This window comes from Agelaius phoeniceus, chromosome 6, assembly GCF_051311805.1.
Source record: "Agelaius phoeniceus isolate bAgePho1 chromosome 6, bAgePho1.hap1, whole genome shotgun sequence".
Classification (NCBI taxonomy): Eukaryota; Metazoa; Chordata; class Aves; order Passeriformes; family Icteridae; genus Agelaius; species Agelaius phoeniceus.
Window position 1 is genome coordinate 41,337,920 of NC_135270.1, and position 17,657 is coordinate 41,355,576.

General features: G+C 41.5%; 1 protein-coding gene across 7 annotated transcripts in view; it reads left to right on the top strand.

Annotated features, from left to right (window-relative positions):
* TTLL5 (tubulin tyrosine ligase like 5) overlaps positions 1-17,657 on the top strand; it is a 123,982-nt gene that overhangs the window by 10,087 nt on the left and 96,238 nt on the right. For all 7 annotated transcript variants that reach the window (XR_013182845.1, XR_013182846.1, XM_054634658.2 and 4 more), the window contains 5 exons: positions 914-983; positions 1,285-1,369; positions 11,981-12,082; positions 12,194-12,285; positions 14,311-14,418. Coding sequence is in view for 5 of the 7 variants with exons in the window: in XM_054634658.2 (XP_054490633.2) it covers positions 914-983; positions 1,285-1,369; positions 11,981-12,082; positions 12,194-12,285; positions 14,311-14,418 (457 nt within the window). In the remaining 2 variants the exon portion in view is untranslated. The remainder of the gene's footprint in view (positions 1-913; positions 984-1,284; positions 1,370-11,980; positions 12,083-12,193; positions 12,286-14,310; positions 14,419-17,657) is intronic.

Sequence of the window (17,657 nt, forward strand, 5' to 3'; positions counted from 1 at the left end):
TTTTGGGTACAGGAGCTCCTGCTGTGAACTGAGACTCAGTATAAGGTGGGCAAAAACGTTGGATACCAGCCCAGGATGTAGTTATAAAGATCACAAGTTGAGTGATTTTCCTCACTTGTGGCTTCTTCACCATCTGTAGTTACATACTCCATCCTGGGTCTTGTAAACCTCTTCTCCACGTGTTTGGTTAAACCATTGAGAAGCAAACAGAGTAACAATTACTCCTTAGATGTGGGGTTTTTTTTCTCTGCCTATTTTACATCATTGCCCACGTGGCTGTTAAATCTGTATGCTACTCTGAGTATTTTACTGGAAAATTCAATGAGCAGGTTTTTTGGCAATGTAATCATTCTCTTTAGGATCTAAATACCTTAAATATGTTGTGACTGACAGTTCTGTGTAGGTACAGAGTTTGTGGTAATTGGGAGTGGGGCTGAGGCCAAGCCTCATCCCCAATGGGCTACAGCTGTGAGAAGCAGGTGAGCAGCATTGACAGCAAAGGGACATGGAGTGCCCAGGGGCACTAACCAGCCACCAAAGGAAACAGAGGGCACACAGGTGCAATGCATCAACATGAGGGGTATAAAAGGTTGGACTAGAGAACAAGAAGGGCCGATGTCTGGAGCCTTCTGATGTGGTAAGGTGTTGCTCTGTATGGGTTGAAGCCTTCTGATATTGTATGGTGATACTCTGTGTATGGTGGCTGTCTCAACTGTGGCATATGCTGTGATAGTTATGTTTTTTCATTTTGATTTTATTTCTTCCTTCCCCAGACATAGTTATTGGTACAAGGTGGCTGTACCAACCTCCTTTAGGAGGGAAAGGCAAGAAAAAAACGGTGGATTTAATCTAATTTCTTCTTATTTCTTACCTCTGCTGTTTTTTTCACTCTTAAATTTCTGTTCTTTTGCAGCCAAACCAAATTGTAGTGGAAGACAATATCTTGGTGTCTCGTTACATCAGCAATCCCTTGCTCATAGATGGTGAGTGTGCTTAGGAATTGCTTTTCTCCCTTCTCCTGGCCCTGCATGTGAGGATCTCTGTAACCTTTGGAGGAGTTTAGTTGAATAATTGAGTGGTCTAGCTTGGTCTAGCATCAGACTGTAACTAAATGTAACTAGAGAATTTATTAAAACCTGGAAGCTTTACAGCTGGGATAGATTGAGGAACCTATGTCAGCAGCAGGTAATGGTTTATTGCTCTTAGAGTCTGTTGAAATTCCTCAACTAGTTATGATGTCTGAAAGATATGTGCAGTCACTGACTCTTGACAACTCTATTTCAGATTTCAAGTTTGATGTGCGTCTCTATGTTCTGGTTACATCCTATGATCCCCTTGTTGTCTATCTCTACGAGGAAGGATTGGCCAGGTATGGAAGAAGTCTTTGTTTTTTGGTGTACCTGCATTTGGTGATCCAGACATTTCTTGGCTTGCCTCTCTACTCCTGAAACAATAGTAAAATGAGGAAAGTGCCAGTTAAGGAATTCTGCAGAGTTCAAATAGATGATACTTCACTGTGCAGTGTCCCATCAGGTTTCTTCATATAGATTATAAGACCTTGAGTGAGGGATTTTATTGTTTTTATATATAATTAATAAAGCAAGTTTTCAACTCTCAAGGGTTAAATCGCCAAACAGATTGTCACTGGCATGTTTATTCTCAAGGCTGAGTACTTCTTGAAGCTTGGGATTGTTGATACTGTAGAGCCTCTTATCCATCCTCTGAGGGGAAGGGAATCTAAGATTTCTTAAATTTGTCTTAAAAAAAAGCAGTTGCAGACCTGCTTTGAATGAATGAGCTCAGTGACTCATTCACTTCAATGACTCTTCTAAATTTTAGGTCAGCATTTTATTTTCTGCAATATCTACTAAATGGTTTTAGGCTAGTTCACTGTTTTTACTCTGCAAGATAACAATTTTCCTTTGCATGTAAGTCATGAAAGACACCTAGAATCAATACTCTTCTGCCAAAAATACCTGTTTTTCTTCATCCCAGAAGTTTAGCAAAATATTTGTCTGTAGTAACAAATGGATTTGAAGCAATCACCCCTCTGAATTCCCTACAGATCAGAATTTTAACTGTACTGCTGTTTGAGAAAAGAGCACCAGACAACTGTTTCAGCAACAGTTTTAAGTAATGCAGTGTCTTTCTTATAAGCATATTTGATTTATTCAGAATATCTCTAGGGTTCACACCTGACATAGCTCTGACTTGGGTAGATACTGAATCCAAATTCTTTGTCTCAAGAACATAGTGAATCCCAAAGAATACAGAAATAATGATCCCACAAGAAATATCCATTAAATTGATGAACACTCTTCAGGTGTGTTGTGATGTGCCTCTGCCTGCAAAGATAATGTGAATGTGTTTTTTCCCTAAAAGGAGGTAGAAAGGGGAAGCTCATCTTTGTAAGTGTAAAGCTTAACAACTATTTTCACTTTAGAAAGGGAGCCTTAAACATGCCAGTCATGCAAGACTTTTCTCTTGGGAACTGGCAGCTTAATGCTAGCTGCTAATAACTGCTTGTTTTTGGAAAGTGAAGAGGGAAACAAGATAGTGTAGAATTCCAGCATGTTCTCAGAATGGGCAGTACATAGCAGGCCTTCAAAAATAGGATTTGCACCATCATTAATATCTTAAAGATGGTTCTGCTGAACTTGTAACAAAGGAGTTTCAAGAGAGATTTCTGAGCTATGGGGAGTCGCTCTGGTTCTGTTAGTAAACATCAACAGCCCACTGAGCAGTTTCAGCTGAAGTGTCAGCTGTGGCTAAACACTTGTAGTTGAATGCTTTCACATGATAGCTGTACGTTTATTGCAGACAGTATCTTTAATTATCCTTGAGCTTTTCCCATCTACTGTGGCTGTTCAGCTGGTATGTTCATGCTGCAAGTGCTGGCAAGCTCTCCTTGGAGGACAAGGCTGAAGGTGAGCAGAGGCTGATAAAACTTTAGGTGGGCTGTTCTGGGTGGCCTCCAGATGGCACTAGTGGACTTCAGTTGGAGCGATTCAGGTTTTCCCTATACTCTGCATTTGCAGATTCAGTTGGTGAGAGGTAAAGAACCTGGAGTTACTGAATTATGGCTTCCTGTTTAGTTGTTTTGCCATTCATTTTCGTGGGAATTATGTGCCGGGAGACACCATTGTATTCCCTCACATAGCAAAATGCTTTGGTTTAAAGCTAGGACAAAAGTTTAGCTCTGCAGGGAGAGGGAAGTGTTTTAACCTTGGTGTGTAGAAGCTGCTTTTAATACTTTGCTTAAGGAATAAAAAATCCCATGCTGCTTAAGGGTAGAAACAATTTCTAGCAGAGAACCGGGAGGTAATGTTAGGGCCTGGAATCAAAGGTGGTATAGATGCAATCCAAGGTGAAAAATACCAGCAGAACAAAGCAATCTGGTTTTGGAACCTCAGCTAGTGCCTGTGGTGTGCTGTGGTGACTTCCATGTTTTGAATTTGCTTTCTGAAGGCAGATAGTCTGTGAAGTGTAGTAAGGATGACCTAGCTTAGTGTTTTAATTTTTTGTTTCTATTTTCTTAGTCTGTCTGAAAGGTCATGTTCCTCTCTAGTGTTATGCTTTGCATATTCCAAGAGGAACCTGACTGCTTTGGTAAATTTGGTGGCCTCTACCAGAAAAGGAGTGCTATGAGGAAACCATAAGATGTAATGATCTTTACAAGGAACAAACTTGGTATACCAAACATTTGTGATGTTTGACTAGATAGTTCCTTAGGCCTTGTTTCTTCTGGCACAGCTAGACTTGTCATGACATGATCTAGAGTGGAATTTGAAGCTTTAGAGCTGAGAAGAAGTAAGAGATTGTGGATCCAACATTTTTGTATCTTCTTTTCCACTTTCCAATTTTCATCTAAAGGAGATAGGAAGGGTATGTACCCAAGTGTGTGTAACAAGGCCTTCAGCTGTTGTGCTGGAAGTACTAAATAACTATTTGGTTTGCCTATGCCAAAGTTCTCTCTCTCTTTTTTTATTAATTTTTTTAAATGCAGTTTTTCAGGAAGATGATGACCTCAATGTTTATGTCAGGGTTGTTTTTGTTTTTTTTTTTTTTTTTTTTTTTTTGTGTGGCTTTTTGTTTTGTTTTATTTGGTTTTTTTGTTTAGGTTTTTTTTTGTTTATCCTCTGAAAGAATACTGAATAGAATGTAGGAAGCATTGATGTTGAGTAGGTTCTTTTTCTAGCTATTTCCACCCTGCTCATGTGGAATAAGCTGTATAAAGGGACAGAGCCTCAAGTGAGCAGAGTCAACTATCAGACTTCTGGAGAGTTTTTAAGAGTGGTATCAGTGAACATGCTGTGGCTTTATCTTTTGTTACAATTCAGCTTTTCTAGTCATGCCTTCTTCAAACTCTGTCAAAATTCCTTGCATGTTTTGTGCCTGGTGGACCTTTAGAAGGAATGCTGCTAATAGATTAATTTGGAGATATTCAATGATCTGTTTGGAGGGAGTGGAGTGGGGTGGGGATTTTCTTTTCTTACTTGAGGCTTGAAACAAGGCTGAAGCTGTGCATAAGACAAAGCAGCCCTGGGTGACTTAAGATCCTCCTGTTGGATTGAAAAGTGTGTTGAACACTTTTCTAGTACATATTAAAAAAAAGTAGACACAGTGTGCTGCCATACATCTGGTATATTGGCAGATATTTAGCAACTTCATACTGGAAAAGACAATTATAATCTAGATCTGTTGTCTGTGATCAGAGTCTGGAGGATTGTAGCTGGGACCCTTGCATTGAGGGTATAGGTTTGGAAAATGAGATGGTCATGGCAAGCTTGGTCCAGGTTTGCCTGAGGGTGTAACTCTGTCATCTGATCATACATTAAAAATCTTGGTAGTTTTATTTATCTGAGATTTCCAAAACAGACAGTGTAATATATTTATTGACATACCTTTTGTATCTTAGTTTGAATAAGAGGTACATTGTTAATAAACTACAGTCTTAATTAAAAACTTTTGACAGCGACTCACCAAGCCCAGTTATGTGGGAGTCCCAAGGCTTCACTTAGAGCCAGCTGCTGAATTGGTGCATTATGCTGGATTTTGGAGGGGCAGTCATGTAAGTGGGGAATAACAAGCCTGACTTGTGCCTGAAGTACAGCTGAAGAGAGCACAGGGCCAGGAATAGCTTGTGCTGTTTTTGAGCCTTCCCTGTTGTGCTGCTTCTCTCTCCTGTTGAACTTCCTCTTCTTCTGTGTGACAGAAAGGAGCCTGGTGGACCTTTCTTGCTTGGTGCCTGCAGGATGATGAGGGCTTGACACATAGTGTGGGGAATTCATAGTGAAACGGCTCCTTGTTTTGGGGAGACCTCTTGATTGACTGCTTTTTCTCCTGAACCATGTTTAGACAGCCCTGTTTCTGAGCTTGAATAGCTGGAAGGTTCATAGGCCATCAGGAACTTGCCATTCAGTTTTTCACTGAATTTGAGAAATAGATTAGAGAAAAAGAATCAAAACTGATCTGAAACCCAAACATTCTTGCAAAAGGCCCAAGGAGAGCAGCAGCTTGGGGGGACTTTCCAGTGAGACACAAGGGTTTGCTCTGGGCTTAGAATGCTGGGCTTTGCAGCACCTGCCACTAGCTGCCATGAGCCACCTGATCTCACACCACTCAGCCTTGTGACACCCTTCCTTCAGTAGCCTGGCTTCCTAATTGACACTAGCTCCTCTGGGATATTCACCATTTCTGTGCTGGATTCCTGTGGTTTCCAAAGAATTCAGGTATTTGTTTTGAGCCAAGGAATTCACATTAGCTCACAGGCTGTACTTAGGCCAGAGCTGGCTGAGGCAGCTGCAGCAGCCCCATCCCTCTTGCAGTAACCCCTGCCCAGCAGCTCTGCTGCTGAGGGAGTGCAGCTCATTTGTTTCTGCACCCCCCACCTGGGGGTAGGCTGCAGCCACTTCAGCTGACATTGCCCCATGCAGAAGCTGTGGAGCAGTGTTATTCACTAGATGTACCTGCTGGGCTTCAGGCCAGTGGATAGACTATCAAGCCACACAGCTTTATGTTGCTTCCTTACTTTTTAATGAAGATAATCAGATTCAGATCACTGAGGTGTGATCTGAACATGACCCTACTGTTGTGCTTAACAGACAGGCTACTAAGCAGTTGTTAAATTTGGTCAGCTCAGTTGTTAATGCTGCTGACAGTCTAAACAATGAGAAACCAGAGAATGTGAGAAAGAGAACATGAGAGGTTCACCAAATCACAGAGTAGCTGAGGTTGAAGGGATCTGGTCCAACCCCCTGCTCAAGTGGGACCATATAGGTCTGGTTGCCCAGGACCATGTCCAGATGGCTTTTGAGTATCTCCAAGGATGGAGACTTCACAACCTCCCAGGGAGGCCTGTGCCAGTGCTTTGTTATCCTCATGGTGTTTTCTTGTGCTCTGAAGGTTCAAAATCCCATTAATGTCAATGCATAAATTGAAAATATGCAAATTTGTTGTGAAAATATTTAAAAAGTCTTTAGTTTTTCTCCTGTTCCTGCAGACATCTGGTAACACTGCTTCTGGATCTTGTTCTTTGACACAGAACTGTTGGAGTAATTTTATTCAGCTTTGATTAGAGAAATTGCCATCATAGAGGTGTCACCAAAACTGCTTTTTATGTTTAGTAATTCTCTTACAAACTTTAGCTCCTGTTCATATTCGATTGCTAACTGACATATCAGGTGAATGATGTGAAACATATTAATGTTGGATGTAGGGGGATTGTGCTGGTCTTTAGACTTCTGTTTTCTGTCCTGTACTGTAAGGAGGAACTATGTTCCCTAAACAATGTGGCAGCTAATAGACTGACAGGGAAGCTAAAGTTTAATGCATGGGGGAGGAGTGAGGGACTGGGAAAGTGACTCCAAGCATAAAACGTGAGGAGCATGCTTGTAAAAGCACTACACTGATTATTTCCAGGACATTTATGCAGGAACTCTGTGTGCAGTCATGGAAAAGTCGATTATAATGCGTGCTTTTTTTGTAGAACTCATTTGAGAGAAGAGGGATTAACTATTCTTTCCTTCTTCCCACTCGAGTCTTTTCCCTTCTCCTCTTTTCCCAGGCTCCAACTAGATGCCTCAAATAAGCATTCCAGAGCTGTCAGGTTTCATGCAAAACCATGTAACATCTTCTGTAAATATTTAAGGATCCAGTTTACATGTTTCTGAAATGACTTGCAAACTTTACCTTGTGGTTAATTCATTTCCTGAAGTAATGCTGGAGATAAGGCAAAGAGCATTGTACAATCCCTTGGGTAATGTCCTGCCTAAAATTGTGACAGTAAAAGGGTAGTTGCTTAGGTTAAGGCAGTGTGGGGATGTGGGTTAGGGGCCAAAGTTTGGTGTGGTGGATTTGGGGACTTTTCAGTCTGAGCTCTGGCATGTTTTGTAGACTGCTAGCTGAGCAGGGAAAAAGCTTGCATGGCACTTGCAGAGAAGGTGACCTATAGCAGGTAGAGCTTAAGTGTGATTATTAGGCTTTTAATGAACTCTCACAAGAAAGGGAAGGAAGATTGGAATTTGTCAGTGTCTGAATACCAAAGATGAACCTGAGGCATGACAGAGAGGCAGGGAGCTGGGATGTCTCTGGATGTTATACTATGAGTCTGGAGGATTTTTCCCTTAATTTTCTTTTTGTACTGCCCAGGCTACCTGCTGCTGCTGTTGTCACCCTTCTGCTTGCTTTTGATTGTTCTTTCATCCTCTCTGATCCAAGACAAAGTACAGCCAGAGGGAAGGGAAATGTGCTGTTGGGGAAGGTGAGCAGTGTAGCAGTGCATAGTTGCTGGTAAGAGAATGGGTTGTTGCCTTCATCCAAGTTGCAATGTGCCTGTGTCACATGGCTGTGACCAGCTGAGACACGAGCAGAGGTATCAGAACAGTGGAATGCATGATTATCACTTCTCAGTTCTAAGCTTTGAATTCAGAAATGAAGGGCATCTCCTCTGTCCTGCTCGAGAAGGAGAAGCTGCAGTGAAAGGGAGGGAGGCTGCCAGGGCTGTTTCCAATATGAGTGCAGCTACTTCTGCCTGGGAGGCTGTATTACAGGCAGCATTTCATGTGGAAGCTGAACAATGCACAGCCAGCCTCAGTTTAACCTTTCCTCTTTCCAGCTGTAGTTTTGAGGTTGAAACTGTCCTATAATATTTCTGCTTAGAGGCTTTTGGAATCTAATCTCTTGTAGACTATGTTAGAATGTATCCTTAATTTTCTTAACTTAGCCCTTTCCTCAGACATTAAAATGACAAGATTCATTAGAAGGGGAGGATCTTAGGGAGGATGGGACTGTAGTAAGGCCAGGTAAACAAGTTAATGAAAGTGAGTATCTTTAGTATCACTTGGAGTTAATTTTCAACAGTGAATACAAGCAATACATAACATCAGGACATGGGAAGGTACTTTCTGTATTCCTGCTGCTGTGAACTGTGTTACCTCTGTTTAATACATATCTCAGAGATGACCCAAGTCAATGCTGTCAGAGAGGACCTTTCCTCCTGCATCATCTTCTCCTGCACCCTCTCCAAGTACATTGGCAGGTGAAAGAAGGTTCAGTCATTCAACTTTGAAAACTGGTGGTTAGAATTTATGTAACAGAGAAAGCAAATCTGTATTCAGGCCAAAACAGAGTTGATGTTCTTCTGATGGTGGATACAGAACAGACACTCATTCCTTTCTTGGCTACCTGTATAATATTTCACATTGTTAACAATAAGAAGAACTGCTGGTTTAGATGAAGTGGGGACAGAAGAATGCACTGAAGTGGCAGAAAACCTTCCTGTCTGACTAGTAGTGGAAAATTTTACCTTTTCCTAGGTTTTTTTCACTTGACAAGTCATATAGAAGAATTTAAAAGAATTAAGAATTAAAAGCAGTGTGAATCTCATTGTTGAACGACTCAGTCCATGCACACTTTATCAGCAATACCTGTTAATATGTTGGGTCTCTTCATTGCAAGGCCTATGAGGTAGTCCAGAACTTGGACAGGAACAGACCACAGTGGGGGGAAATGACAGTTGCTTGAAGCAGAGTAAGAAGAGATGGTATTAGTAAGCACAAGATAGTGTTTAGATGAGTTTGCCTTGATAAAATAGTTTTTTTTTTGGCTGAAGGGGGGCCCCCACGTGTGGACAGTCCAGCCTCTGGTTTAGGAGTACTCCTGGATTCCTGTGTGGTTGCAGGCTCCCACATAGCAGCATCCACGAGTAATGCTTTGGCTCAGAAGCAGTCCTGTCCTGGCAGATGGGGATCTGGACTCGTGTACTTGTGCCTTCATCACTCTTTGGCTGGATTATAGCAATATGAGACACCTGGGCATGAAGCCTTTAGTGTTTAGAAAAATAGTTCATGCAGAATATTGCAGCATATGCTTGTGGTAAGTTCTGTTACTAGGAAAACATGAGGCTTGCCCTTTATTTTCTGTCCCTGCTTAGCATATAGTTTTTGAATTGCTTTTAGGATCTTGGCCCTTATCTTTTGAGTAACATATATTCTATTCTTAGTAGTGGCCCAGAATGAAATTGGAAAAGAATGTTGCCCTTAAATGAAGTAATCTTCTAAAAGATTGTAAGATTCCTCAGGAGTTTATTCTAATTTCAGGTTAACACCAAGAAAAATTTTACAAGCACTGTTTTTCTATTTTTCACTATTACTGTAAGGCTTTTTCCTATGACCTTGGTTTCTCTAAAGTAAAAGTAAATTTCTGCTGAAGCAAGACAATCTGTAGCCTGCATGTCTCTTCTCCTTCCTGGAGAGAAAAAGTGTGGTGGATGAGCAGCATAGTTACTACAGGGGCAGAAAGATACAATAAAGTATACTCTGAAAAGCTGCAGAACTGAAGAGTACTGAAGGTAATTGTGACTGGTATTTCAGAGGTAGTAACACTCTTCCATCTCATGTGAGTGCAGAACACAGAAGTGTAGGGAGTGTGGGCTATTTGCTTGCACTGTACTTGTGATCTGTTACTACTTTGGCATCCAGAAGCTATTGATAGAAGCTCTAGAAATAGCTTGGATTTTCCATTTGCAGACTTGCACTTAGCATGAAGCTGGTCAAACCAGCTCTGGGTGAATGTATTAAACATTGGATTATGTTGTTTAAAGCTTGGGCTTTTTAGATAGTGGATATGAGTAATTTCGTGTTTTGGAGGTTTTTGGTGCATTGCTGAAGTTGCTTATGATGTCCTTCAAGATGATAGCATCCTAGCAAAAGAGAAAGCTTAGCTACTGGGAGCTCTAGAACACAGTGAGATATCTTCTGAATAGACAATCCCCATGGAAATGTAAAATTCTGAGCATGGAGCTCAGACCACCTAATAATTCAGGATGGTCTCTGTAGAAGGAAGTTAATGCAAGCATACATGAAGGTACAGAAACACTTTTGTTTAGAGTACTGTCTGTCTGCCAGGGGTTCCTATTCTTTTATTTGAGGATGAAAAATTAAAAGCATAAGCTGAAAAACATGGTGAACCTAATTGCCCTCTGCTTGGAAGTACCAAGGGAGACTTGAAATGGCTCTCTGATTGTGCTCAGTATCTTCCAGGATCTGGCTGAAAGTATATTTCAACAAATACTTCTGGTATGCTGCCAGTAAATGATTGTTAAGATGGAGATTATGAAATCATAAATAAGAACCAAATATATGACAGGGCTTTTGTCACTGTTTTCAAAACAGAAGTGCTAAATCCAGGAAACTTACAGTTAAACTGAAAAGAAATTCAAATACTTTAAGCTGTGGAAATATGTGGAAAGGGGATCCAACTTCCAAATGCTTTTGTTGCCAGCTGCTCTGAGTTTGTACGTAGTTTAAGCTGAGAAAAATATTTTTCCCTCTTTTAACCTTGCCACTCAAAATTAGTTATATCACGGGGGGTTTGTTTCCCCCTCCCCTGCTTCCACACATGTATTTAAGGATAAGTTTAAGCATTTTTGTGGATTTGCTGGTATAGTTCTTATGGCAATAGGTATTTCTCAAAATGGCTACCAAGTGAGGGCAGTAATGGCATAGTTTTAACTGAGAAATAAGGTCTTTGTTTTTTTGGCAGTTCTTTCTAAAGGAAGGATTATGGGGATTTTTGTCTTTGGTGATTGTTTGTTTGTTTGTTTGTTTTTGTAACGTGTTAGCTGTCTTTGTGTAGTTCAGCTTCTTCTGAGCTATGGGCAATAATTGGGGAAGGATGAAGAGAGATGACTATTAATGAAAAAAATTGGAGGTGCATTCTTTTCTGAACATTATTTCATTGCATAACCAGATGATCCAACTTTCTCTCACTCTTCCATTTTTCCAGAATCCTGTCTCCTTTTTCCTGTGTTGAGGCTTCCCCCATATCTACTCCCCTTTTTGTGCAGCTAGCCCTGCTGTGTTTGGTATATACTTTTCCTCTTGCTGGGGCTTGTTTGGGTAGCATGTGTTTGACTCTCCCCTCAGCCTTTCTTACTCCCCTTATCTCTTTTGAGACATTGGCATCTTAAGCTCTTGTGGTACAGGGGGATTGTCAGAGTGAAGGTGTTTTTTCTCTTGTTGGTTTTTTGAACTGGAGCATGCTTGCTGTTATGAGTGGTGGTGATTATCAGTGGCTCATACTGGTCATTCTACCTACCAGATGCTCTGGTTTCTGCCCTCAATTTTTTAAAATTGATTTTTCTCCACAGTCTGAGACCTAAATTATGTATTGAATCAGGATTACATGTGGTGTAAGAAAATTATTGCAGTTGGGCTAGATTACTGTTGTAGTTCCTTTCCAGCTGCAGCTATTCTATTGCATTATATTCACATTCTATGATATTATTTTTTCTTGATGTGTCCTTTGAGGATAAATGGTATTTTGCATTTGATGAAGTCTCATTACATCCATTCTCTCCCTGGGTGTTGCTGTTGAGTGGTCTCTATGGTGGTCTGTGATTTGTAATGACATGCTTGCTGAATTGAGCAAGAATGCCACTTGCTCAAGAAATACTGTGAATTTTTATTCCTCTTTACAGATTTGCAACAGTGAGGTATGACCAGGCATCCAAGAACATTAAAAACCAGTTCATGCATCTGACCAACTACAGTGTCAACAAGAAGAGTGGAGATTATGTCAGGTACTTGGCTGGAAAATAGAACCCATTCTTCAGAGGTTGGGTCAGTTTACCTGAGTTGTCTAATGCTGATCCATAGAGGTAGGCCAATCTCCTCCTTTCATTTATTTTTAGCTGTGATGATCCTGAAGTAGAGGATTATGGAAACAAATGGAGCATGAGTGCAATGCTGAGGTACTTAAAACAAGAGGGGAGAGACACTGCAGGTCAGTAAAAATCTTGTTCTGTTATTTCTTTGTTGGATCTTGATCATCTCAGTAGTGTGAATTCTAAGCAGTCAAGGAAGAGCCCCAGTGAGTCCCATTTAGCACCAGAGCAGGGTGGAGGGAAGCATTGTTCCTTACTCATGAGAGCTGTGCATTTATTCCCTATCCCCAGAGATAAGGCTTAACCCCTTCCTTTTTGCAACTAGTGTTCTGAGACTTTCTCAGGGTGTGTTTCTTAATATTTTACCTACATTTCCCCTTTCTTAAGGTCATTCCATTCCTTCTAAAAGCTTCCCTCCCTCTACTGCTCCCATGGCCTGTTCGGTCTGATGAGTGACCAACCTCTGGACAGCTGTGCCAGTTTGAATGACTCTTGGATGTGGTGTCATCTTTCCATGGCTCAGGTTTTTGCTGGGTGTTTTCATTTAGTCTGTGTTTCATATAAAAGAGCTCCCTCTTCCACACCTTTGCCAGGTCTGCTGGTAGTAACTGCATCTGCAGAGTAGAATCCAGGTATATCCTTTAAGGGATAATTTACCTGTGATACTGAGGCATCAGTAAAATTACTGATAGCAGCTATGGCCCATATTGCTAATGTTGCCAAGGAACACTCAATGTTGGAGAAAGGGGTTTGAATCTGGCTTTCAGATGGAAGTAGACTTTTTTTCCATCATGTGTGTGCATGGCAGTCCAATCGCTTGCACCATATGTGTTCAGCCAGCTGTGAATGTGCAGTTATTAATATTAATACATCTCCACACCTCACCCCAACCTCAAGTATAAAATATACTCTCTTAATAATTAAGCAAACTACTGAGCAATGCAAGCAGATTTCTTTAACTATCCATTACAAGACATGCACCTTTCTCTGATGCATCTGGTTCTGGCCATAGAGAGGCAGAATGCTGGCTGAAAAGTGCTGGCCTTGTCTGGGCTGGCAGGGTTTTTGTGCTCTGGGTTGTTTATGTGTGCTGGGATGTTTCCATGCTGTGTTGGTTCCACTTAGTTGTTTTCTGGTACAGAAGTTCACATCTGAATTTGCTTGCATGATCTTTCTGTAATTGTTCAGGTCCCTGCATGTCATCATGTGAGCATGAGAAATAGTAATTGTAGAACTAAAGTAAACTCTAGTCAAGTGGTTTCTAGAAGATACTCTTTGAAGTAGTGATTGCCAGATGTCTGTGTGGATTTGCTTGTGCTCCCTTTGAGGGGTGGGGAAGGCTGTCCTTTCATCTTTATTAACTTTTGAGACTATGAATCCAGTATTTGTTCACTTCTCCCTTCTCTCAGTTCTCTATTGCTTGTCCTTGAAAACAAAACCAGTGTGGTGTTCTTTCTATCACGTGACTCATCCCAAGTCCAGTGTAGAATCCAGGTCTATGTCTAATGTACATCTTTTCTTGCCTTTTGCTTCCTCTGTCTGCTTAGACTCCTGTTCCTGAGCTCTTCACAGGCTCATGCAGGAGCTGGAGAGCTTTCTTACTATAGGTCAGCAGGACTGGGAGCTGTCACCAGTCATAAAATTTTGAAAAGATTTATGAACTTTGGTATGGGAACAGCTGCTTTAGAGGAAGGTGCAGTGTCACAGAAGAGTTATCTCATAAAAGTTCACAAGAAACATTTTTATATCTCAGTGCTATGGCTTATTCTCTGTAGTTTGAGGGCTTATCTCACTAACCCACTCCTGTCTAACTTTTGTTTAATCCTTCCTATACTCTGAGTGGGCAGTGGTCAGACTCCAGCTGACTTGTGCTGGTGTGTTTGCCATATGTTCGTTTACCTGCACTTATCATTCTCACATTCTCATTTGTGAATATTTTTGCACTAAGATATGTATGCATGTCTATTTACTTAGGCTTGCATGGATTTCCAAGCATCATTGCTTTGTCATCCATAGGGTCTCATGTGCTTTGATTCACAAAGGTGTATCTACATTTGCATATTCTCATATTTTCCTGGATATTATGTGTTACTTCACAATCTACTTTTTTCCTTTTTCCTCCTCCCTCCCTCCCCTCCTTGCAGCACTGATGGCCAGCGTGGAGGACCTGATTATCAAGACTCTAGTTTCTGCTGAGCTGTCCATTGCATCAGCTTGTAAAAGTTTTCTTTCACATCGTGGCAGCTGCTTTGGTAAGACACTGGGGACATCTTTGCTGATTGCCTGTTGAATACTGTTTGGAACCTCCAGCTTTGTCATGCTAGAGAGAAAGTGCATTCCCTAGTGCAAGAAAGCTGAATGCTATTTTGGTTGGTTGGTTTGGTTGTTTTTTTGGTTTTTTTTTTTTTTTTTTTTTTTTTAGCATAAGCCTTGGTGAGGGCAAGGTGCATCAAATCTCAGTTGACCCTGTGTCAGCACCATTGATCAGAGAGAGTCTCATGCAAGAAAATGAAAATAGGATGATGAAAAAGGACTTGAAAGGGAACTTGGGGAAGTGCTGGAAAGTTGGTGATTTACCAGTGCCCTTGCAAAGAATGGCTGTGGGTGATTAAACACGTTTTTAGAGCATTTTCTATTTTCCCTTGAGCCACCTAGCAGTGTAGTTTTGCCTTTTCCTGGTGTGTGTGAGGATGGGAGAAGCCGTGTGCGGCAGGCAGTGCCTGCAGCGCCGCTGGCGGGGATGCAGCGAGTGCCGCGCGGGGGCGGCCGAGGCCGCTGCTGGCCGGAGCTGCGCTGGGCGCTGGCAGCGGCTCTGCAGAGCTCCCTGCCAGCACAGGCTGGGAGCAGCTCCAGAAAGCAGCGGCTGGTACCACAGTGTGCCTTCTCCCACTTTCCAGTGGCTGCTTCCCAACCTTCCCTAAAGAGGCCTCCTCCTGCTCCTAGCCGACCTTCACTCATGTGGATGCATGCACGAAGATGAAGTCTCAGTCAGTGCTTAAACCAAAGGCCAAGCTTGGCTTAGGCTATCCTGTGTTTAGGTATTGGGACTTATATTTAAACTAGCTGTGACAGGTCAAATCCCTTTATGTGGTCCTTGAGTTGCACTTAGATACTGACAATTCTGCAGCTTTCAACACTCCAGCATAAATGCATCTTTGGATATTTGAGAGTGATAAGACAGTCAGGAATCAAGGAGCCATGACTGATAGGTTGTTTAGTTACCTTCCAAAACTAGCTACCTCTCTGACCATAGTTTCTCCTGACTGACTCTGGTGCCTGTGTTGTAAGTTGAAGGACCTGGTCATACATGGGGATTTATGAGTTAGATAATAGTCTCAGTGAAATGGCACTTTATTGGCTAGTTGAAAAAAGACATGTCAAAACCACTTTAGCTGCCCCTTTTTTTGGTTTCTCTCTTTTCCTTCCTCAGTTGTGTCTCCAGAGCTGTGTATATGGAAACTAATGTTCCTAATGTACTTTCTGCTGGGCCTGGCTCTGAGGTTATCCCACTTCCTGCTGCCTCCCCAGGGCTGCACTAACCACCCTCTCAGATGCTCCCCCACAAATAAACTGTTTTGTTCCATTTATTTCAGTGTAAACATAAATTAAGAGCTTCCCAGGAAAGAGAGCTTAAGTAGGAGCCATACTGCTTCCCTAGGGAGACTTAGGCATTTCCAGAGCTCAGTACTTTCTGCCACCTTCCCCCCACAATTAAGTGTGGTCCTTGTCTCAAGGATTTGAACTTCCATCATGCTCTGTGTTTCATTTGTCATCTGTGTGTCTTGTTCTGACACTTTTGGGTTGTATGACTTCTAACCTTGTAAATTTTCAGTTTTTCTAGCTGGAAGTGTTCATAATGGTTCATAGTTGTTAGCATGAAGGAGAAAGCTGCAAACGAAGACTTCAAGGCAGTGTGTTGAGTCTCAGACAAGAGCCTTTTTAAATTTTTTTTTTCATTCTGAGCTCTGAACAATGAAACTGAGTGTGTGTCCTGAGGAGGGCTGATCATGTGAAAAGTATCTCAGACTTCAGAAACCTTTATCTGAAGTTCAGATGCAGAGATGGGTCTTGTTTGGAAAACTCCTAAAAAATATAACTAAGTTGTATTCTACTCTAGTGCTTGTAATGCTGTTATAGGGAATAGAACTCCTGTACAATTGCCATTTTCTTCCTAAAAAATTAAATCACAAGTACTTATTTGTCCAGATGAGGTTGCCCACTTTATTTCTCTAATTGTTTAGTACTGCACAACTGTAGTAAGTTTCTTTCACAAGTAAGTGTTTTTATACGTAGTGTACTTGATTCCAGGATTTAAAGGAAGAGAGTTTATTCATGGCTTCTTCATTTTCTGGGACTGGTGAGACAGGCTGATTCCTGCTACCAATGCATGCCTAGAAAGAGAGTGCTAGGTCAGGAGGGTCCTTTTTCTCATGTCAAAACAGAGTGCTGGTGACAGTTTGTGTAAAGAGTGAGTTCCATTTTGGCCATGTAATGTGAGCTATTTACTGCATTCTAGTAATAATCGGTTTCCAAAGGACTTGGGATGCTCAGTTTTGTTCCTCTGAAGTGCATCACAGAAGCACTGCAAGTACTACATGATTTTGTTGCCTTGTTCATGCACTGTTATTAACAAAGTTATCCCAGTCATCTGTTTTGTTCTTTGTAATTAGCTAATAATTCCTTATGTAAAATTAAGCTCCTAGTAATAATTGTTTCAACCAGTAAGTAATTCCAGAGGAGAGCATGCTGCAACTCTCCAGATCACTTCCCTGTCCTGAAGCTGGTCACTAGCTGAGTCAATGGTCACCTCTGGAGCCTTCTTTAAGAGAAAGATAGATAGATTTTACACTTATTTAAGGGATGTGACATCTCAGTGTGGGAACAGGAGGTACACATGCCCAAGATGATTACAGACTGCATTTTTCTCCCTCCTGAAGTAAGCATGTCTGGGTAGGCTAGAATAGGCAGTAAGGCCTGCTGTCAGGCAGAATGAAAAATCTCCCTGTGGGATTGGTTTAGTCGGGTAGGAAATGAAGGTGGCTGGGTGCAGCACATATTTTTGCCAGCAGCCAGGTAGCAGCATTTTCTGCACTCACTGAAATGTGAGCCTAAAGAAGCAACAGATTGAAGTCCTCTTGTTTCATTTACATTCTAGGAAGCCCAGCTGTGACACTGTTGAGCTTGTCTGCAATTAAGAAGGCAGGCCAGGATAGGGTAATGGGCATATTGATCCCACCAAAGCAATGAGTTTCTTATTTAGCTGCTTCTGTGTCTTAAGGCTGAATTGGTCAGGCTTTTGCTTCTAATCACATCTATATTGAGATAAAAGCAAACAATATGCTATTGTATGACTTGAGTGGTGGTGAGCTGGAGCTAAATGCTTTAAAAAGTCTTCATTTGTGCCAAATCATCAGTTTCTCAACTGCCTGTGTTGCTGTTCTTCATGAACATTTAGCTTTCTTAGTGGTGGCAGTTGACCTATTTAGGGGAA